The 23,882-nt window shown below is 38.2% G+C and overlaps 1 protein-coding gene across 2 annotated transcripts in view; it reads right to left on the bottom strand.

The window, feature by feature from the left end:
• Window positions 1-631: 631 nt before the first annotated feature.
• The window catches only part of EDIL3 (EGF like repeats and discoidin domains 3), a 255,683-nt gene continuing 232,432 nt past the window's right edge, over window positions 632-23,882 (bottom strand). For both annotated transcript variants that reach the window (XM_074855638.1, XM_074855639.1), the window contains 2 exons: window positions 14,966-15,121; window positions 632-4,559 (listed from right to left, as the gene is read on the bottom strand). In XM_074855638.1, coding sequence (XP_074711739.1) covers window positions 4,410-4,559; window positions 14,966-15,121 — 306 coding nt within the window. In that variant the 3' untranslated portion in view covers window positions 632-4,409. The remainder of the gene's footprint in view (window positions 4,560-14,965; window positions 15,122-23,882) is intronic.

The following is a 23,882-nucleotide window of genomic DNA, read 5'->3' as shown; positions in this document are numbered from 1 at the left end:
GTACACAAAACTAATTTTTTAATAAAATCTCAGTTTAAAATCAGGAGCAAATGGCTTTTCCGTGCACTACTTTAACCTTTAGGCTTCTTCAGAAATCAAAATGATACAGTTAATGAAACTAAGAAATTTTGGGGAAATTTTTGTGCAGCAAATAAAGTGAAGAGAGGTGAGAGTGTGAGCAAGCACTGGCCCTACTTTGGCATATCCGCTGGAAGCCTCATAGTGGGTCTGCGCTGTAGTCACTGTTTATCTTTTTGGAAATTAATTTGCCTATGCAGGAGTGGAGAAGAGAGGATAAGGATTGATAGATATCCCAAGAAATTTGACTTAAAGGAAATGAAATTGTCAGTTTACATTTCTGGTGCTCATTCAGAGACCAGTAAGATACAAAAATATTTTTAGACTCATTCAAACCTTTGCTTTTTTATCTGAAAGAACAAAGGGAACACATTGAAGGGAGCACAGCACCACAGCTGATTCTGCCAGAAACAAAGTTACCTACCACAAAGACCCCACAAATGAATCCAGGAAAATGTCACATCATATCTCTGCTCCGCATTTGCTGCTAGTGAGGCTGAGATAAGTTGTATCTCCTTCAAGGTATTGCAATATAAGTGCTTCAAAAATGACCTCGTTTTTCAAAAGTTTTATTGTTAAGTTTGAAGACTAGACAAGGTCATACTGGTTTTACATCGTTCTACATGATTTAAGTATATACAAAACCATTTAAATATTACACAGCTTGAAAGGTTGCAAAGGTCATTGTGTCCGAGATACTTCTGTACTTACTGACACATCAGAAGCCAGCACTGAATATTATAGTTCATATTTGTTGTATAGCAAAGATACACTCATTTAGTATCCTTAGTCTTCAAAACTGACATGAATTTGTATGCAGCCATTCCAAAAGAGAAAGTCAACCTCAAAACCAGAGCCAGTTAACGTGATAAGCCCTTAACAGAACACAGATAAAACGGAGCCTTGTGCCGGTGCTTTATTTCCTAGGCTATAAACGTAGCACTTACAGAGCTACAGAAAGGTGAAGTCTGCCTACAAATACTTAACTGGATCAGGGTGAAATTTAATTAGGACAACATTTTCAGTCTTGTTCAATGCCATTGTTACAATTAATACAGAAGTCAAGGATCATTTCGGGGTGTTTCTCCTTCCCCTCTTAAAGGGACATATCATGTCCTGCACTTATTTCTGATTTTGGAATGCCAGTTGCTTTCACTGTGAGAGTACAGTCGTGTTAACTTATAACCTGTCCCTTATGTCAATGGTGTTCACCAAGGCAAGAAAATAAAATTGAAGAGAAAAGGTTTAATTCTAGACCATAATCTGATTCTCATCTGTTTTGTTAAATCTGGTATTCCACAGAAATCAAGAGTTATTTCAGACATATACTGCTGACACTGGGAGCAGAATTTGGTACTATGGCTGCACAATGCCATTTAAAGAAAGCTTCTTGGTAGCTAAGGAATAATTTCATTAGACAAAGCCCCACTAAGTTGGTTGAAATTGTAAGGGCATCACATATATGATTCTTTTATAAATCATCACAGAGTGTTATCACAATGTATGGAGTGTCTTTGCAGGTTGTGAAGACTGCTGGCAGATGAAATCTGACACAGGACTAAGGATGAAAATACTTAACTCTAAATTAATGCAAAATAAAATTACTGTCTTAGGTATCATGACAACACTTTTCATATGCAGGTGAATAGACAATAATTAGATTACTAAACCAAGACAGATTAATTCAAAACCAAAACTGAGGTTGCAAAAGATGAATAACACGAAAAAAAATCACTTAAGAACACAGAATAAATATTTTAAAAGAACATTAAAACAAGTTGGTAAACTAGGGACCCTAACTTTCTGAAATGGCCTTCCATTTTTTGGGTACAGTCGACTAATGAAATAGTTACATGCTTTTCTTCATATTTGTAGTTAAATTCAGGGTCAATTGTTCTTCCACAACAGGAAAATGTTTTTGGACCTCTTTAAATAGTTTGTGTGTCCTGCAGATATAAATCTTACTTCTTTTTTTTTAAATTTTTTTTTATTGTAGAGCCTAAAGTGCAAAACATGGGCAGTAAGTAATTTAGGAATACACTTATCCTCCATTATTCAGAATTTTTTTGCTCTTTAGAAATACCATCATGATTGACTTTCTCTTTAAAATCACTCACTATGCTTGAAGACCACTCCATATATACATCATTAAGGAATGCTGTTAACACAGTTACAGACAAGACAGTAACAGTCTAGTGGCTTTTTTTATGCAGCACAAAGTAAAAAATAAAGAACAAACTTAGCAGTGTTGCACAGGACCTCAACATTTCTTACACATACTTTTACCTTTACAAGACTCTTCTTTAGAAGTCTTTAAATGTCTAAGCCTTATAAAATAAATACTTGTATAAATACAGTTTAAGGATTAAGTCATTTTATAGAGGCAGGGTGTTCTGTTTGTTAAAATGTGACAGTTTAAGTGACACTATCAGAAAACCGCCACCAATATATCCCCAATTCTTGTATGTAAAATTCCTGGCTGCTATTCTAGAGTCTTTCACAGTTCAATGGATAATACATTTTGTCTGTGGTGGAGAATGTGTGATTAAATGCAGGTTTTTGAAATCCAAACCATTTTGTTTCCAAAGTAAACTTTGCCCTTTGCAGACTGTGGGCTAACTAGCTGTTTGCCTGGGAAGCAGTGCCCAGGTTCGTACTTCAGTGTTTCGATGAGAATGTAACAGTGACAAAAAATAAGTTCAGTGACATTTGCTAAAACATGCAGCTGTATCTATCTATCTATCTATCTATCTATCTATCTATCTATCTATCTATCTATCTATCTCTCTCTCTCCACATCAGCATGTTATGAAATTAAAAGGGTGGCAGTAATCCCAAATGCTGCTATTTCAGGTAACAGATAAAATGTCCCCTCACTCCTTGCCCCAGGATTTTTTTAGATTTAGGTGCTACTCCAACATAGCCATAGAGCACTTTATTCCAAGGAAACTTGGGAGAGCTCTACAAAGGTTGGTATCCTTATCTCCATCATCAGGGGAAACTGAGGCATAGGGGAGGATGTCCCCCCTATTGCTCCACTTTTCCTCCTAAAATCTACTTTTTAAACTGGGGTCCTCGCTGGCTATCGTGCTGTTAAAACTACATAGCATGTCTGAAGCTTTTCTGTAGATGAGGCATGACAAAAAGCAGCCTCCTTGCAGCTCGCTGGCCTATGTCTGAAAATACATAGTTGGGAGTGGAGGGTGCCAAGGGCCCAGCTTTGATGAACCCCTACGACACCTCCTGCCTTCGTGCCTGGGAGGAAGGCTGTGACTGCTACCATAAGAAGAGCCTGTTGAGAGGGTTTCCTGGCAGTAAGAGAGTCATTCCTCCTGTGTGTCTTTTAGCACATTCACCCCACATTTACCTCCTCACAGAAATTAAGGAGGTTTCTGAAAGAAGTAATTGGGCAGGCAGCTCTGTCTAGGGTTGAGCGCTCACCCCTGGGCAAGTCATGAAACGGGCTCAGGATTTCTGATGCGCTGTGTGCCTTTACCCATGTGAATACTTAAGATGAATACCCTGGCGTCTCATCTCAGCCTCCTTGAAAAAGCACATCTCAAGCAGAATTAATAAACTTTGGCAAAATCATTAACTTCATAATACACTGATAGCAGATTTTGTTCCATATGCAAACAGGTCACCTCTTTCAAGGAAAGTAACATTAGCGGTGATACTAAACAGAAAAGATGGAGGTCATGTCTACAGCATGCAAAATAGAGAAGGAAAATGGGGTTAGTTAGGAAAACCCTTTGGGTGTGTGGACTCTGCTGTTCAGATGAAAGTGATGAAAGGTAGCTTGTAATATCACAGGTACTGTGTTTTACAGTACCACAGAGTATCTTCCAAAATATATGTCATAAATACTGACAGTGTTTGATAGGCACAATTACTATAATGCAGTCATCCCCAAGTAAACTTATTGCTAAAAGCTGCAGTATCACTTTTTGCAAGTATGATTTATGGAGAACTCGTCAGCCCAATGTTTCTAAAGCTGCAAATGAGCTTTGTCATGCTATTCCGCTTCTCTTGTAAAAAGGATGCTGCTGTTTTTCCCTAACACATTTCAACTAGTGTGACAACTCAAAGGAAAATTAGAAAGATAATTCCACAGCAGAAGGGACAACACTAACAGATTTCAAGGACAAAATCGGATTGGATCATTTAAAGGGCAGGCTTAGACCTCCTTGCGAAAGACAGTTAGCGGCCTACCACAAAATGAGCACTTGTTCATGAAAAACCCACTGAGCATCCTACAGGCTTTGCACAGTATCTTCTACGGAGGGACTTTTAGCTACACCAAGAGCTGCGATGCCTAACGAAGATCCACCTCAGTCCTCCAATATGCAACCCAGCAGCTCCGACCGCAGGGTGATCCTGCCATACCACGACCACGGGAGGATGCGGATGTGCCGGGCGTAGATCGGAGGGTCGATGACATTCTTACGGTGCGTGTCATTGTCAAAATTTCCCTGGAACACCTGAAGGGCAAGTAACGAGAACATTTAAGTCTGTGTGGCCTAAGGAACAGTTGTGGTACACCCCTGATATCCCTGGGTACCTCTCCATGCTGAATTTTGATCATCGGAGCACCCAACTGCTGCTGCAAAGAGCACCTGCTTTTGATAAGACCTTGGGATTTCATTACATGCCAGCGACCTTGGAGCTGGGTATGAGTGTGGCACGCTCAGTCCTGGTGCAGATTTAACATTTGATTCAAAGCTTAATCTGCTGTTCTGCCAACACCAAGGGCCCTGCTCTAAAAGCTACATAAAAATCATTAACATTTAAAAAATTTCATGTCTTCTTACTTGGCATTTGTATCACATCAAATTAATCCCAGAAGATCCTGTTATTGTTTCCAACAAAATAACATTAATAATTAAAGTTAAGAAGAATTTTTATTGTATCACTTATGAATGCAGCTTGGATGCAACTATATAAACCCTTGTAAAGTTAGTGATTATCAAGGATACTATCTTCTGTCAAACAGAAGTCAGCATATGAATTAAGAGCATCAGTTTGTGATCAAATTAAAAAAATCCTACATGGTACAATGTTATCTCCAGTAGTATGAGTTAACCAATACATAAGTGAATTCCCAAACTTCTGTCTGTGTTAAAATAATGCTGGATTTTTTCCCCTGGCAGCCGCTATTTAAATTCAAAGGCCACGGCACCACTTTTTGGCAAAATGATCAAATTATTCTCTTGGGATATTTTCAGTTTTTATGGGAAATGTTCATTCTCTTCAAATGTCAGCCAATTCACTTTTCATTTGTAAAAACTCAATTTGATGGCTTTTCAACTTGAAATGAATGAGTTTCATTTGCACCACACAGAGAAGGAATATGGACCTCCTGAAGAAGTGCTTATATGACTGAATTAGTGCAGAATGACAAGTTTCCTAGAAGTTCTTAGGAAAAATGTCAGACGTTGAATTCAGAAGAGGCTGATCTACTATTTTAGCCCTTAAGCTGGTTCTTTCGTGACATGTTTACAAAGCACTATATGAAAATCTTCACTTTTTGGCTCTGTGCTGCACCTTTTCTTTGAATTTCAAAAGCTTCTCTCAAGTGCTATCAATTTGGCATCTTGAACAAAACGTATCCTCCACAAGTGATGCTCTTTCACAAGTGATAAATTTCCCTTCTCATCTGGCATCTCTCTAACACAGAGATGAGAACATTAAAGCACCTAGGAGTTAAGATAGATGGATAAAATTGCAGACAGACTGACCACAGAAACAACAGTATTGGGAGTCTAAGGAAAAGAATGTATTTACCGCAGGAAAAAATTGATTGTTGCCCAAGTGCAGTGTTGATTACATAAATCAGTTGGAGCTTTTTCTAACAAGAACGTGCCTGAATTTGAGTTTCATTTGTGGCAATATAGCATACAATAAATTATTAAAATTACAGATTGGCAGCCCCCAACGTACAATATGCAGCTAGGAAAGCTTAAAAGCAAATTTTTTTCATTTGATATCCTGCTCATGCATGCAATATATCTGTTGATATTTGTTTCCATGCCAGATGATAAGCGATGCAGAACTGCAGACAATTCTTGGTGCAGAACTACTGGAAAATTCTTTTACTCTCTATTTTGTTTTCCCTATGGAAGATGTATTTCAGAGATAACATTTAAATGAAGGCTTAGAACAAAAAATGTTGTTTACCAGAAGAACCCATCTACAGCCCCAGTATTCATATCCACATATAGCTATGCAAAATAAATAAAATTATGTGATGCAAACCAAGCAGCAAATGTAGCTGAAGAAAGTAGGGTGATGTCATTTACTTAGAGCAGGAAAACAAGAATTAAATTGTATTTCTAACTCATACATGATTTCATTAGCACCTGAAGTCAAACTCATCTGTTTCAGAAGTTAATTTATGCAAATCTGAAATTCACCTTTCCTCAAAATTCAAGATCCAGTTTCAAGAAATTAACTAAACATGATAGATCTGAGAAAGGATTTTAGGGAAATAATATCAGAAATACAGGGAAATATCAGAAAGTGAGGGAACCTTTGTCAGCATCCCCAAATGTGACCTGCATGCAATATAACATTCTAAGAGCAAATTTACTGGTTTTTTTTGCTGTGGACCCATGGCAAATTTCTTACTGGAAAAATATATTCTTTGTCAGTCTTCACTTTAATTCATCCTGAATTCACTAATGGAGCCAAGAAACTTGGAAAGAGCAGGGAGGACAAAGGACACAAACTGTACATCTGACTTACCAGTACAAAAAAGCTATTTCTGTAGCCAAAAGTGATTTTTCTTTAATTACCTGTTGCTTTATGCCCAAACAGTCAATACTAAATGAACCACCTAAGCAATTAAAAGCTCTCAAAGAGCTGGCACCCTCATACCATAGATGATCACTCTTCATGTTTGTTTCTGAGAAGCTTGTTTCTGTATACAACAGCTCTAAAGACTAACGATTTAATAGCATTCAAGAAGCTGATGCTGGAGTTACACTCCATAGCTCTATGTAATTTTTCAGATGAAAAACATGCCCAATGGCAATAAAACCCAAGGTGATTAGTGGTCAAGGAATAAAGAGCAGTGTAAATTAACGTGTCATTGCATAAAGCCAGCACATATCTTCATTCTGAGTTCTGGGTGGGTGCAGATCTGTCTGGTTCTGCCTTATCTCAAACAGCAAATATACAGAGTGAAGTACCAGGATGGCCACAAGCACCAAATTTTGTCCTTTTGCAAATTATTAAACAGACTAAGTCTCTTCAGCCTGAAAGGAGATATGATAAATGTCTGTAAAATCGTAAGTGGCATGGAGAAAATCAATAGCGGGCAATATTGCACTGTCCCCTTAGCAGAGCCACGAGGGGACAAGGAATGATAGCAGGTTTGTCCTGAGCCACCTAAAGGTCATGGTTCCCCATACAACACATAATTAAACTGTGGCACGTTTTCCACAGCCTTTAACTACTGTTCAAGATCAGATAAATTGTTAGGGGCAAAATCAGCAGGGGCTATTAAAGATAGAGCTAGAAGAAAGACAGAGGCTGGGAAAGTACACTAGGGAAGAATAACAGCCCTACATTTTTTTCTTCTCTAGTCATCTGTTACAGGACGCTCCCTCCCTTTGAAGGAGCTTGAGCCTCCCCCAGCCCAGAGGCTCCCACACTACAAGGTGCCTCTGTTGGTAAAAGTGGACTGAAGCTCCTGCTTTTGGACAACCCTGTTGTAGAATTTTACAGTGGATATATCTATTTATGTCAGCCTGCATACTTAAAAGGTGTAAGTTGCTAAAACATTTATTCAGCAGCTTCAGCAAGTTTACACATACACACCCCACACACATATGTATAGATCCTCTGTAGCTTAGTCTCTTACAGCTGCTATTAAAAAAGTAGAAAATGCATGCTGGTGTCCTTTTAGGTATGATAACTTATTTTATGATCAGTTCATGCAAAAGAGAACAAAAACCTGGAAAATATGTGCTGGTATTCTCTGCCAAAAAGATTTCTGAAATATAAACAAGTCTTGTTTATAATTATGTCCAACAAGCAATTTGGATGTTTTGCCTTCAAAAATTCACTGAGATTTTTCAATAGAACTAAGTGTTTTATGGCATAAGCAGCAAATCTGAATAATGACAATGTAAGCTGATTCATACTTTAAAAAGAAAACTATTGTATGTTTTATGACAGAATAATTTAGAAAAAATATCTGAAGAATAGCAGTTCAGGAAAGGCGGACTTTATTACAACTGATGTTTGCTTTGCTCCAAACATCGAGCTGGAAATCAGGTTTTAGGGCACATCTACAGGACTCATAAATAGGAGGCTGCATCAGGTAAGATTTTTTGTGTGCTGTGTCAATGGATGTGCATGGTGGATGAAAATTCAGGGAGTCCAATTCTCCGCAGAGAATCTTTCTGGATCATGTCTGGCAGAAACTTAAATTACATGAAAAATCTGTGTTGGCCACAGCATTATTGGTTCCTACTATTTATGATAATGTCGGAGAGGCCACGCCTCAGATGGTGAAGTCACTATGTTGTCCGCTGAACCTTAACTATATTTTTTATCCTGAGCAGAGTATTTTAAACATGTTATTTCATGGAGCAGTTAATCCTGCTCATATTAGAGGCAGATTATTTTAAAAGAATAGCTAGACCTGGCTTCTATTTGGAGTTTGCTTCAGTACAGAACATCTCAGTGTTCAGACAAATAAAGGGGGCACTGTTCATTTAAAATCTAAAAAGAAGCTTCATGAAAAATAATTTTTGACAGTCATATTCCTTTATTTTGGAAACATTTTATTTCTTCATTACTATTCACTGAAGAATACTTGCTACTTCACTCTTTACTTAAGAATCCCTCTTAAGCAAGAGAGGGGATTCACAGATTTGAACAGCCCATTTACTTGCTTTGAAGTTTTTTACTCTGTGGTGGAGTAGCCTTTTCACCATGAAGAGTTACAAGTGAACAACACTAGGTAAAAGACGGTGAAAGATGTCTTGATTTCTCACCAAAAGTAGAGCTACTGTTTACAGGCATACTCCATCCCTTGGAAGATGCTTTCCACTATAAAAGACTGGGGAGGTGGTTTTTTTTAATAGACATACATGTATAAACATATGTATGTGTGTGTGTGCACATGTGTTTTTGGTGTGATTAAGAGGAGGAAAAAGACATTCTTTCTTTTTAGTTGGTATACACAGAGTTTCTGGGTGTAAATTTTCCACGTTCAATCTTAGCTATCTTCCTTTCTTGTCTACTAAGTACTTTTCCCGGGACTGGCTAAAGAGTCAGAAGTTGGTTGGCATGCAATTGGTAGCTATGCAAAAGAGTCCAGTGCCAGGAGAAGGACTGTTTTTCCCTCTCTGTGATACAAGAATGAGAATATGTATTACATGACCTTCGAGTTCAGAATAGATACAGGCAGATAAAACTTTTAAACTTGTGAAACATACTGTCACATTCTTGTTATGTTTTTCAACTTGCTCTATCTACTGATGCTCTAAAATGGGAGTTTACTCCACTGTACGTAGTTTATAAGTGCTTGATGATAGAAGGTTCAAAGCCAAGCAAAGAGAAAGATTTTGAAGACCAACCTTCCTCCAGAAATGCATATCGAAATTCAAGGTAGAGACTGTTAGTATAAGCATGTTGTCTTCCTTCAGCTCTTAGTGTGGTATGAGGGAGGGAGATGTGTGTGCTGGAGGCACAGACTAGAATGAGCTTAGCTAGATCTTCATCTGATACAAATCGTCTTAACTCAGGTGAGAGTAATAGAAGTCACTCATGATTTAAACAGAAAAAGTGTCAAATGTTAGATTAGAAACGTTATTTTAAATAATAGTATTAAATAATAAGAATAAATTAAATAATACTACTAAAAAAATGTTCTTTAACTGTGCCAAGTATGTAGATTATACGTAGGAGTTGAATCTATCAATGTAAACCACGTATTATAATAAACACCATACAGAAAAACCATTAGCAAATCTAGCAGAAAGATTTTTAACCTGACATGATCTAACTTTTCATTTATAAGTAGGTTCCTGTCTTCCGTTGCTATGGCAATTAACTAGACATGCAAAGCATATAACTTATAACTAGTTCATAATTTTGTGCACAAATACAGTGGCCATTTGCATACTGGACATTGCCTACCTGCAGTTAATTGCACTGCTGATGGCAAATAATGACTGACAGTGCTGCAGACTGCTAGACTTGTTTAGACTGCTTTCAAATGTTCTCAACTTATTTTAAAAACCAGCCTCTAAAATGCCATTTGATATGGCAGCTGGCCTTGAGTTATCTACAGCAGGCTGTGCAATTTATAAATCACATTTGGAATGTGATTTAAAAAAAAAAAAAAAGGTCAAATTTGGATTGGATGTCCTTAGCTTTGGAGGCATAGTGAGCTACTGACCTCTAGTTGAGAAAAACAAGATAGCTATTAGCTCTGGTCCTTTTTCTAGAATATATTTTCTTCTTACTTGCCAGACTGCAATGTAATTTATTTTGCTTCTTGAAGACAACAGGAAAAGCTTTCATATTTTCCAGGCAACTCATTCAAACTATTTAAAATGAATGAGAAAGGCTTCATTTTTTAAAGACATTCTTTTTTTCCCCCAGTTATCTTTTCGTCTGCATTCATAGAAGTTCAGCACAAATGTGAACTCAAATGATTGGCCGTTAAAACAGCAGAAGCCAAACAGGAGCTGCAGGAGCCACTGTTCATGGAACAGTTTCTGCTTTTGAAATGGTGCAAAGAAGGAAACTGAAGACCCTATTTTCTTCTGTTTGAAACAACTAATTTGTTGCAGATTGATCAAAGATACAGTCTGCATGCACACAGTGCACTTGGGAATACAAGATACCTGTATTTTTTCCTTTCTAAAATAACTTCACAAATGATGAAGAGGCAGAAGTGAAGAGCTTCAGGAATTCACTGAGATCCACTGATACATTAGGACTCATCCTGTAAACTGCTGAGCAGTGAGATGTTCAGTACCAAACAGGATTAAGCTCTCAACTCTTACTTCAATGCTTTGTAAAGTCACACTATTCATTCGCAAATCATTATTACCAGCCTACCAGTATCTCTATAATTTCTGTGTCTGAGACATTCTTTTAATCTTTGCTTTTCCAGAATGTAAAATGTTAGGACTTTAAAAGTAGTTATTTTTCTTTTATACTGTCTTCCTTTCCCTGCGAGTTTTTGGAACCATCTTTCTCTTAAATTATTGGATGATTGTACAAGGATCACAGGACAAGTATAGGATGAATAAATCTCCTGCAGAGGAAATAAGAAATCTATATATTCTATCCTTCATAGAAGAAATCAAGATCTTCAGCTAATTAATAGAACGAATGAGGGTAAATTATGAATAATTTATGCTTGCTGCTGTTGATAGTTGACAGGATCTATGTTTTCTCTTCCTTATGCATCTCCAGGGGACAGAAGAAACATTTAATGAAACTGTGAAAACATGGTGTCTTCTACATTGTTCTTGCATTTTGGGCCAAATCTTGTCTCTTAACTTAAGCTAAGGGAAGTGTTGTGGATCCCGTGCAAAGACATTACTATCAGACAGGACTGATGATGCTATTTCTCTTCCTCTCCCCATGGATGAGGCACAGCATTGATTTTTCTTTGGCTGTTTTTATTTTCCATTTATATTTTTGTTCCACTGAACACAGGCCAGAGTAAGAGTGCAGGCAGTATTTCTGGTGGTATACACATCCAGTGGGCAAATCCCATCAGAGCACACTGCATCGACACAGACCTAGCTAGAGCGGTGATGAAGGGTTTGGTGTCAAACTGGAAGGTTTTACTGGGTGATGCTCCACGTCTCTGGCCGAATGCAATTTATGTATTCTCAGTAATGAAATGGATGATGGAAATAGATTTTCTTGTTAAAAGTGCAGATGTGGCCAAACTTTTTCCATTTTGAGAGGTGGGATCAAAATTCAGAGCAGTCGACAAATTGGAGAAAGGCACAGAAGATCAATGGTGCAATTTAACAATGATGAGTAGCAAGCCAAACCTTAGGAAGTCATATCCAATGTCACAGGTACAAGATGGAGAATGATGGAGTAGGCAGTAGTTCTGTGCTAAAGATTGCAACACTACAAGTTTGTGAAACCACACTTCAGGAAGAGCTGGTCCAAGCAGAACACAAAAGACTGATCTGAGGTTGAGAAAACGTACCCTTTGAGGAAAGACTGAAAGAACAAAGATCATTTTTCCCCCAAGAAAAAGTGAGAAGAAATAGTTAACATGCTTCAGCCAAAACAAACTGTCCAAAAAGATGAAGTCAGGTTTTTGAGTCCTCTAAGGACAAGGTGGGTGTAGTGCAGGGAGGGGGATAAGCAACCTTTCCACCTTTAAGGATATTTAAACACTGCAGTAGACTGCTGAGATTATAGAATTTTCATGACTGGCTGTTTCTGTGAACATATAATGGTGCACGATATGAGCACTGTATGAAGTGAAGGACAGGTGAATGAACTAAGCTTTAGTTCTAACAATGAACTGTTTGCACTTACTCCTAGGGTGGCAGGAAGGGACTTGGGGATTGTTGAATCCTATTTTCTGCTGAGAAGACCTGAGAGGGGATGGGAGGAGAGGAACGTAGTCTCTTCATAGGTCAGGAGGTATATGTCTAGGGGCTGTCTCGAGATCCTTTCCATTCCTACCCCCTCTAAAGCTTTGCCAAGTTCACTGACCAACAGGTAGCATTTCTGGAATGTCAGACTGTGTTATCAGACTTTTGACTTTTCCAGACTTTTGTCATATGGAAAAAATTAAAAATAGTAAAGATATTTTTGATTAATGCTTATGTATCAAAGACTCAGGTCTAGACTTGTATCAAATGATCTTGTTTATTTTGTACAAATTTAAACTCAGAAGTTATAACTTATTTCCAGCTAAGTGCATTTGATGACATTCTGCTTTTAATTGCTCTTGATTTGTTAAAGAATCATTGTAATATGCACCTATTTTATTCTTAAGGATGTTAATTAATACAGGATGTGAGATGTTTTAATAAGACAATGATTAAGAGATTTCCATTGTTCCTAATGGAATATGTGTTATTAACAATCCAGTTGATGATGACAGCAAAAAGAATTTAATTGCCTTGGCAAATGTTATAAACAAGTGTAGACTGGAACAGTGCTGTTAAGTGACAGTGCATTTTCTTTTAGATTTGCTTGTGACTGTTGATGTGTTTCTCACATGGGACCTGAACACACGCTCTCTTTTTCAATAAATGAATGTAACAGTTCACTAATAGAAGTTTAGCTTGGAGAAGACATTTCCTTCGCAGCAGATCTTTTGGTTCTGTTTTTAAATGCCAGGGATTTAAAATGGGATGTGTACGAAGTACTGAAGTGACTATCTGTCATTTATATTGAATGCATTTATGGTACGTCTACAAAAGGTGAGTTGCTTGTTTCCAATTTTTATCTGACAACCAATTATACTAGACACATCCATAATCATTGGTGTCAGGACCTTCTCAGCTGGATGGCTAAAACACTGATTTTGTTTTCCCTATCTAAAATCCTTTAGAATTTGATGGGGAAAAATCTCAGTTCAGGATAAAACCACAGTGAACTGCCATTTGGCTTTTAAGAGTGGGACTTTGCAGTGTCATCTCTGAATAAGAAACTTATAACATGTCTATGCAGACACACACATACAGTTATGCACATATTTAATCCAGTAATTTAGCACACCTTCCCCTAACAAATGGGTGTATATTTGACCAATCATTTAAAATCAGTGAAATTTAAGAGATGCAGCTGTCTAACCCATCATCAATAGATCTACCTGTACTCATACAGCACTTATCAATTCATATCAAAAGCTTTCTCATTAATTCCAAAAAATGAATTTAATTAATCTATATTGAAGGGTATTAATTTTTTACTGAAGATTTTTTGTTTATTCTAGGAAAATAGGTACAAGTGGGAACATTTATCACTGAATACAGATGTTAAAACCACTGGATTTAAAGATGCATTATCAGACATATAAGCCATCTGGTATTTTTATTAATGTATCTTTTGTTTCAGTCAGACATAATCCCACTAAGATATTTAATAAATAATTCACATTTTGTCAGCTTGCTTAACATTTCCCTTAAGCAATGCATACGGTGTAATCTCTTTCTTAACAGATGATATTATGAATTCAGGTATTTGCAGTATAAAGGTGTTACACAGTTTAAAGGAAAGGTATAATGAATAATATCCTAAATAACAACAGAAAGATTAAATTCTTCCAGGTAAATCAATCAGCAAACCTGTACTTTCTCTACACCTCTCATTAAATATTTGCAAAGGAAGTTGTGAAACTTTTTATGTTTTGTAGTCATTTAATAGTGTAATAAAAATAATCTTTCCATTGGGTATTTGAAACCCTAAGTGATTAATTTCCAGAAGAAAAATAAAATCGAAAATGGCTAGGTAATGAGGTACACTAAAGATGTGCTTTACAGAAAATTACAGAAAATAGTGCATACTTGTCAAAATATGCACTGGGACACTGTTTTTGAATATACAAATAAACTGATATTTATAAACCTTCTTCTTTAGAGTTAAAGGAAGAAATAATTCCAATAAATGGAGAACTGTAAAGTTTTATGTCCCATCTTTAATAGCGTTAAATCAGGTGCATTGCACTGATAGGTATGATATTACTGCACTGTGAATGTCATTGTGTTATATGACTCTTTTTTATTCACCTTGACTTTTATCTGTGGGATCCTATGCATATGGAACCCTATAAAGTAGGCAGCATGCAATAATCCACAGGCGTCCAGCACTGAAGTTACTACAGATGTAGTTCTCTGTAAATGCAACTAAAATACCAATTTTCTCTTTGCTTTACCTTATCCTTCTTTTGTTTTTCATCTTGGTATATGATCCAGTGCTCCCCATCATTACTGTAAGCAAGCTTGTAGGACCCCACAAACTGGACGTGACCAAAATCCTTAGCTCCTTGGGTAATTATGCCAGTGATTTTTGTAGGGACAAGCAGGTCAACCTAAATAAAACAAAACAGGAATAAAACAAACCATAGGAGAATGTAATTAGAACAGTTTCTGTTTGCAGTCTGACTTTACACCACACCAAAGCGAAATGGCACAGCATGCCACACACTGTTCACAGACAGTTCTTGGATGGAGGCAGGAAAACCCAGGGTTGTTAAGAAGCTCCTTAGTGCATGGTGAGAGAGACCCAGTCCATGAGGTGGCTTTGCACTGCTTTGCAACTGTGCCCACCACATGCTGACACCACAGTCACTTTCCTTCTCCAAGTTCCATCTCAATTTATTTTCATTTTCTGTTTGTTCCTTATTGTTTATACCACCTAATGGCTCAACAGGGCTAATCTCGTACCATTTTCCATTGTGCTAGGTGCCATACATGGTCCCAACAAAACAGCAGTCTCCACTTCCCATGTGCTCCTAATAATCAGAATACAGCATGCCAGAGGTTGATTCCCCAAATGTCTTTCCATTTCCTTTGCAGTAACAGAGCCTGTGTTTCACTAATATCACACTTTTCCTCCTGAACTTTCCTTCTATCTATAAGCCTTCATTTCTTTTTCTACCTCTAAAGCTCTTTCTCATTCCTTGATTTTTTTGAGTTCTTTATTTTATAATCTTAGCACATGACTTTTACAAATGCAAGGCAGAAAACTTAAAGCCTAATAAAATCTGAGTTTTCAAGTGGCTTTCACATGGGTCAGCACATCTGTGATCAGTTCTTTTGAACCAGAACCCCACACTGAATATAACAGATTTGGGCCAGATGCCTTGAATTAAAATGATCAAGGAATAGAACACAATAACAGAAGTAAATTGACCTAATAACGTATTTTTAGAGGAAGAATGGAGGAGCTGAATTCCCTATCAAACTTGACATTTTCTTGAAATGTGAAGGTAAAACTGAGACTTCATTCTGTGTCCTCCAGCAATACGGCAAGCCAGTAAAAAAAGAAAAGAGGTAGATTTATTTCAAACAATAAATGGCTGGGAACCAGTCGGCATTTTTAATATTGTCTGTTAAATCAGACAAGTGAGACTAATAGTAAAAATATTACAGTAAAATAAGAGGAGTGCTGAACTCCATGAGAAGATGAGTGATATGTTTTTACAGTAAAAAATTAAAAAGAGAAGGCGAAGAAATAAAGAATGTACAGCTGATCAAATGCTGAAGATCCAGTCTTGCAGTTTTGGGAAGCTGAGGGTCCCTAAGCAAACTAGATTTTGGACTGGAATGTGGGGCATTTGTCTACCTGGATTTCTCCAAGGCTTTTGATACGGTTCCCCACAGCCTCCTCCTAGAGAAACTGATGTGTTATGGTCTGGACAAGTGGTTTGTGCAGTGGGAAGGAACTGGCTGACAGGCTGCACCCAGAGGGTGGTGGGAAATGGCTCCTTTTCAAACTGGCAACCTGTCACAAGTGGGGTCCCTAGGGATCGATACTGGGTCCAATGCTGTTTAATATCTTCATAAGTGATCTGGATGATGGGATCAAGTGTACCCTGACGAGGTTTGCTGGTGATACCAAACTGAGTGGGGAAGTGGGCACTTGGGAAGGGAGAATCACCCTGCAGGAAGACCTGGACAGGCTGGAAGAGTGGGCTAACAAGGACCTTATGAAGTTCAAGGAGGACAAGTGTAAGGTGTTGTACCTGGGAAAACACCATCCAGGAGTGCAGCACAGGCTGGGACCTACCCAGCTGGGGAGCAGCTCAGTGGAAAGGGATCTGGGGGTCCTCGTATCCTGATAGACAAGTTCAATATGAGTGACCAGTGTGCTGCTGTGGCCAACAGGATGCTGGGCTGCATCAACAAGGGCATCACCAGCAGAGATAAAGAAGTCATTATCCTTCTCTACTCAGCCTTTGTCAGACCACACCTGGAATACTGTGTTCCATTTTGGTCCCTGCTACACAAAAAAGATGTGGCCAGGCTGGAGAGGGTCCAGAGAAGGGCCACAAAGATGATCAACGGAATGGGCAGCCTGTCCTGTGAGGAAAGGCTGAGAGAACTGGTTTGTTCAGCCTGGAGAAGAGAAGGCTTAGGAGACACCTTGTCACCATGTTCCAGTACTTAAACAGTGGCTACAAAGGAGAGGACTCTCTACTTACAAGGAGCCACATGGAAAAGACAAGGGGTAATGGGTGCGAGTTAATCCTGGGGAGACTCTGATTAGACACAAGAGGAAAATTTTTCACAATGAGACCAATCAGCTGCTGGAATAATGTCCCCAGGGAAGTGAGAGGTTCCTCAACACTTTTAAGATTCAGCTGGACAGGGTCCTGTCTCTACTGTGCTTTTGCCAAGAAAGGTTGGACCAGATGATCCTTGAGGTCCCTTCCAACCTGGGATTCTATGATTCTATGAGTCTATGAACATTTGAAGAGAGGTAGCAAATAATGTGCTGCAAATCCTTTTAAGAAAATGAACAACGTAAAAACTTCAATACTGAGATACCACAATAGTAAGTGGAAAATGTCATTGCATGCAGATGGTCTGAGAGTTTTGGTTCTACCAGAATGAATTAATTTATTGCCATCTGCTGGCAGCCATGTTGCTCAGAGAAGCACCCCAGAATATGAGGGAAGTATCCTTGGGAGGCAAAACTCTTTTTGTTGTCTCTTTGGTCAATGGAGAGAGAGGAATTCAATCAATGATCACTCAGAGGAGTCCACTTTGGATGCTCTTATGGCCTGCTTGAAGGAATTTCTTTCTTCTGTAAGGAGCACAGAGGGGCTTGTTTCCATAGGCTAAGTGAGCCTCTGGGAAATGAACACTGCTAATTAGTATAAGTCTTTCATGAATTAATAAACATCAGGTCTCCAGACCTTGCTTCCAAATATTTTTGAGTCTAAATGAATAGTCTGTCAAAAAGGCTGATCTGGTAAGAAATCACTAATTGGTCCACACTTTCAGGCAGCATTTGAACTAAACATTTCAGAGTCAACTTTAGATTCTCTTTATAAATAATTTTGACATTAGCATTTTACAAGCGTAACCTCTTTTTAGCAGGGAATGCTTCTTATACCAAAAGTTAATGTCTGCCCTTAACTTGAAAAAATGCCTCCATAAAATCAGTTGTTTATTTTTAAAATGTTGAAAGTAATCTAAAAGGATTTAACAATTATTTAACATGGCCATGACAATCAGAGTATTTATCATTGGAATTCAGAACAGGGAGAAAAAATTCTCATTAAGATTCAGGGGATTTCAAAGGTAAAATCACAATAAATCTTTATTATCACATAGATCCAATGTTAATAAAAATGTCCTTGTAACAATTGTTTTGTGCTTATAGGACATATCCAGTAGCCTTGTACTCTTGTTCAGAAAAATGATGTGGGAAGCTGAAAGTACATTTGGCATGTGTTCAGTCTTTTTCTGAAAGACTCACATAGAGCTATGTAGAATATGTGTGTGTGTTTGTGTGTGTGTGATTATATTAAAGAAAAAAATAAATAGAAGAAGTAATGAATAGGCAGACTCTGTTCTAGGTCCTGACAATGCAGACAATACATATTGCTGGAGATGGAGGAAAAGAATAAACGGATATAGCACCAGCATCTCCTTGTCATACTTTATTATCTTATTTACTTATTTATTCATACGCAGATGAGAAGCCTTCAGGCTATTAACCTAGCATTGAAGAAATATAGCTTTTACCCTGTTGATTTATTACCTTCTACAAAGGGTTAACACCTTTTTGTTCTTCCTGTTGAAAGTACTTTAAAGCAGAAAGGCGAGAAGAATTTACACCAATTTCTAGGCAAAACATCTGCATTAAAATAGCTTAAACAAAAGTCATAATTTCCCATCAGGACACAACACATTTATTCAGTTAGTGCAGATTGCAAGTAACAGGCAATCAAACAAATTACCGGGGAGAGAAGTTGAATTAACACACAACCACTACGTACTCTTCAAAGCTGAATGTGATTAACAGGATCAGAATGTGACTTTGGCTTTTTCAATGCAGCAGAATTTAGAACGAGGTAGAGGTAATTAGTCTGCGACTGATAGGATCATTAGCTGGTTACAAGAAGAACCATGGTTTACAGTTTAATGTACATTTCTACAAGCAGCTGATCAAAAAGCAGTTTAACATCTTGTGTCTGAAAGAACTCTCTTGGGCTATAGTTACTCCCCTTTCCCACCTTGCTTCAGATGTTAAAGACAATTCAGTGTGATTTGGAGGAGAATTAATTTAAGAAAAGCACAAAGATAAATCCACTTGAGTATGAAAAATTTTTAATGAAGCTCTGCATGGATGTGCAGCATGAACTCTGTGTCAGTATGAAGTCAAACATGGAGTGACTAGTACTTGTACTATAAGTAGGTCTTCCTGATCAGGAGACAACAGGCACATGCATGCTCTGTCCCTGCTCTGAGTAGTCTGGAGCTAATAAACTTCAACTCTCAGCATCTGACTATGCAGATGTGCCCAATCTTCAAATAGCCAGGTTTGCACCTGAACTCCTTGAGATTGGAACTTATAGATGCAGAGACATTCTATCTGGCAACATTCACTTCTCCCAGGAGCAGGAACATAAGGTCAAGATACTTCTAGACATTTGGCACAGCTGCCCATAAACCAGTTTGGATCTGGCAAGCAGTGAAACTGCATTTACATGCACTGCACCTCAGCACAGCTATACTGCTTCTGGACTCAAGATGGTCCTCATGGTGATAAATGGTTTGCCACAGCCTACTGGCTTGGGTCTCTGTTATATTGGGAAGTTCAGTACAAATGGAGTAGATGTGCTATGAAATATCACAGAATCATTCAGGTTGGAAAAGACCCTTGGGATCATCGAGTCCAACCATCAGCCCTATTCTACAAAGTTCTCCCCTACACCATATCCCCCACCATCTCATCTAAACGACCCTTAAACAAATCCAGGGATGGTGACTCCACCACCTCCCTGGGCAGCCTATTCCACTGTCTGACCACGCTTTCTGTGAAAAATTTTTTCCTAATGCCCAGTCTGAACCTCCCCTGTTGGAGTTTAAAGCCATATGAACCATGACTGTCTGAACATCCCCTCCCCCCTCCTTTTCCCTCTTCTGCATACTTGGTGGAAACAGATTAAGTTACAGGCATTTGCTGGGAATATTAAGGAGGCAGGACAGCACAAGAATGATAAGCCATGTGTGGACAGGACTCAGGATAGGAAGTGGGTAGCTTTCATAAGATGACATGTAGAAGCTGAGTGACGACACAGCTCAAGTAGTCTCTTCTGAACAGAAACACACACCGAGAGTCTGGCTTACAAGAAGACAAGCCTAAAGAAGACACAAATTGCAGAAGTCTCCAGCACCTCAGACATTAACAGGGAAGGTGGATCTAGATGGCCATACGTGGCAACCAGCTCTGGGTGGCCTTGCTTGACTGGGGGTGGTTGGACCAGATGATGCCCAGAGGTCCCTTACAACCTTAACAGCTGTGATTCTCTGATAGCTAGCAAAACCCAGCCACACTGCTCAAAGCATTGGAGACTGGGAAACCAATAAGCACAGGTAGGCTGTGTTTATATTGACGAACAACACAGTGCAGTGGGCGCAGATCTGGAAAGCAAAGCAGCTGATGTAGAGGACAGGATGTCTACACAGTGCATGCTGCAGGGTTTTTACTTCCAGCTAGTCTGGACCAACTTTTGAAGCACGTCTTTTGGCTTAATTTCATCTGAAAGGAATCCATTTCATGCTCTGTGAGGATACTCCATCATGTGAACCAAAGCATGAAAACTAAAGACAGTCTTTAAAAATAACACACTCCTTATTTACACTGTAATGTTAAAGGAGAAGAAAGAACCCTCAGAATCTGGGGGCACTGGATCCTATTTCACAATGAAGGCAATGGTAAGTTGGCTCACTTGACCTTCAGCTATGCATCTCTTCATCTCAGGACATACAATCTCAGCTTCAATTCAAAGATGCAAAGAAGAGAGATGGGGTGGAAGATTTCAGGAGAGTGAAGGGTTAAGGTTAGTTCAATAATGCTTTTTAATAATCATTTAAAATGTTCATTTGAGTCCCCTCCTTATACAGATATTCCATTTCTGCTCCCAGTATAGCTAATCCTATGCCCAGCTTTTCTTGTAATTGTACAGATGTCATTGTTCTGCCGGGTTTACTTTTATTTACCTTTGTGGTTTTTGTAGATTTTTTTTATCACTTGTTGGCAGATAACACTGAAGAATTTCTGGGTAGTCTTACTCTATTTGGGAAATAAAAGAGTCCCTGGGACTAAAAGCACCAGGGACCAAAAAGAAAGAAACCTGGATCCAACGCATGTGAGAATAAGAGGGAAGCACTGCCAGGGTGGGGGCGGTGCTGACCCTTAAAAGATTGAAAAAAGGTGACCTGCATGGTCTCCAGCTGCTGCTTCACCAAGCTACAGCTCTGCCTATCACATATGTTGGCCTTGCAAGGAGGTCAAATATTTTGGGATGCTTAAGGTAATGTTAGAGACTCATGGTTGGGCACGTGAACCCCACCAAGACAGTCTAATGCACACTCAGATAGTTGCTATCTACACCCAAGCCTAAAATAGAAGGGACTGGCTTGCAGTGTCTACAGCATAAAGGCAGAACTGCAGCTCTCCTTATCTTATTGCATCAGATGAGGTGCTTAGCATTCTCCTCCATGCCCAAACAGGAGATAAAAGGAAAATTGGTGACGGTACAGTACGCTTGCCACAGATGTGCAACATCTATATGTTTCTAACAACATTTCAGCAGCATTTCTTGCTTGTAAACTATGAAGCTTAGCATTTCAGGCTGTTTTCCAAAGGCTCATATTAAAAAAAAAAATCAAACTATAATCCATCATGCCTAATTGCATCTAAAAACTTCGAAGGAAAAAAACCAACACTCTCTCAAAACACTACACTCTTGGTAGAGAAATCTAATTTCCATCACAGCATCATGCATAGCAGAGTGTTTTTAGTATAGTAACTTAAATATACACTATTAGGATAAACACATATTAATAAAACCTGAAAAAATTACAGTGAGAAAAGAAGTTATGAGACAAATGGAAATGCTCTAGAAGAAGCCATAATAATTTGATAGGAAGAAGTGTTTCAGAGTGTTTTGTTCAATATTCCACTGTAAAGGATTTTCATTCTTTCTAAATAAAATAAAATAAATTTAGTTTTAATTGGGTCTGTATTAGCTAGCGTATGTTTAAATTAAACTTCTTCTCATGAACTCAGGTAGAGATGGGCTGTTTTCAGATGAAGTAAGACTGGAGTGTCAGTCTTTTTCTTGTTTAAAAATGTGGGGTTTGTTTTGCTTGCTTCTTTTTCAATTTAAGCTTAGACCTTCAACATTATTTTAACATTGTGCCACTATACTTTTAATGTCTGTAGTCCGCTAGGCTAAGATAATATATATGACTCCTATTTTCTTATTTACTCTCATTTGCCTCTTCTTAAAGAGCACATTCCCTCCGAACTGCTTTATGACTGCAGCAACTGCACATAAGAAACAAGTTAGAAAGAATACCATGTATCACCAGCTGTCCCCAGTACAATTTAAAAGTGAGAAACTGAGGTGTGAGGCCTGTTGCTTGAAGTCTCCATGGACTGCCAAAAATACATCTCGGGCCATTATTCTGAAATTTCTGAAGTGAAACACACACACAAGCTCACATGTCACTTCGTTTCCGTGAGTAGCTACTTCTTAAAGAGCACAGACTGTGTGAATCCTTCATTAACATATTTAGGTACTTAGCAATCACTGTTACGTAGTTATTACAGGAAAAGTTTAGAGAATAAACACCTGAATTACGATATAAGTTTTTCAGCATTTTAATAAAAATTCAGATAAATCAGATGTATACGATCAACTGCATAGCCATTTTAAGAGCAGTATCTATTTCTTACAGAGAAACTTTTTATAACCACACTTTACTAAACCATGACTAATCTCATTGTATTGACATCTCAAACCTAAACTGTAAAATAAAAAAATAAAAAAAGGCAAACGTTAGCCTTAGGATCTGGATTTTCAGAAGTGCCAAAGGGAGCATTGCTACCCATTTCCTATGGGAACTAAAGGCAGTTGATGTTCCACATCGTATCAGCACACTGGTAAATCCCGCCTGCAGCACACACAAGATAATACTGTTTTCATACTGATCCTGCAAACTGGAAAGACTTCTGTGGGTGTCAGTAACTCCTACAACTTATAGGGGAGCATTCATATCCTCACAGGAAATGGCACTACCTGGTATGTCCAGGTCTGAACACAGTCTGAAATAAAAGCAAATTTATTATTTCAAAATTATAACATCAGTGATGATTAAATCTATAACCTTTTCTCCTAACATTGAATATTTCACATCTGTGTACAGGAGTATTTTTGCTGTAAATGTGATCAGAGGATTTTAGTAGAGATGACATAGTTGTTTGCATTGGTCAGCAATAGTCAAGAAACCATTAATAAAACAGCAATAGTCCCTCTATATGCTATGGAATAGTCAAAACTTATCAGTACATGATGATGCTAAGACATTTAAAAATAGTCCATTAAATAACCAGTAATTAAGCAGCCTTAGACATCTGGCGGAGTTAGAAGTTTTTGAGGTGCATTAGTACTCTTCAAGAGTTGATAAAATCTGTAATACCATTCTGTGTTACATCAATCAATCGGAGTTCTTGTGGAAAAACCAAGGACAAAACAATGCTTGGCCATTAAAAAAAAAAACCCCAAAAAACAAAAACCCAACAAAACTTGAATATGATTGTGAGTA

Source organism: Strix uralensis, chromosome Z (genome assembly GCF_047716275.1).
Source record: "Strix uralensis isolate ZFMK-TIS-50842 chromosome Z, bStrUra1, whole genome shotgun sequence".
Taxonomy (NCBI): domain Eukaryota; kingdom Metazoa; phylum Chordata; class Aves; order Strigiformes; family Strigidae; genus Strix; species Strix uralensis.
This window is presented reverse-complemented; position numbering and strand designations above follow the sequence as displayed.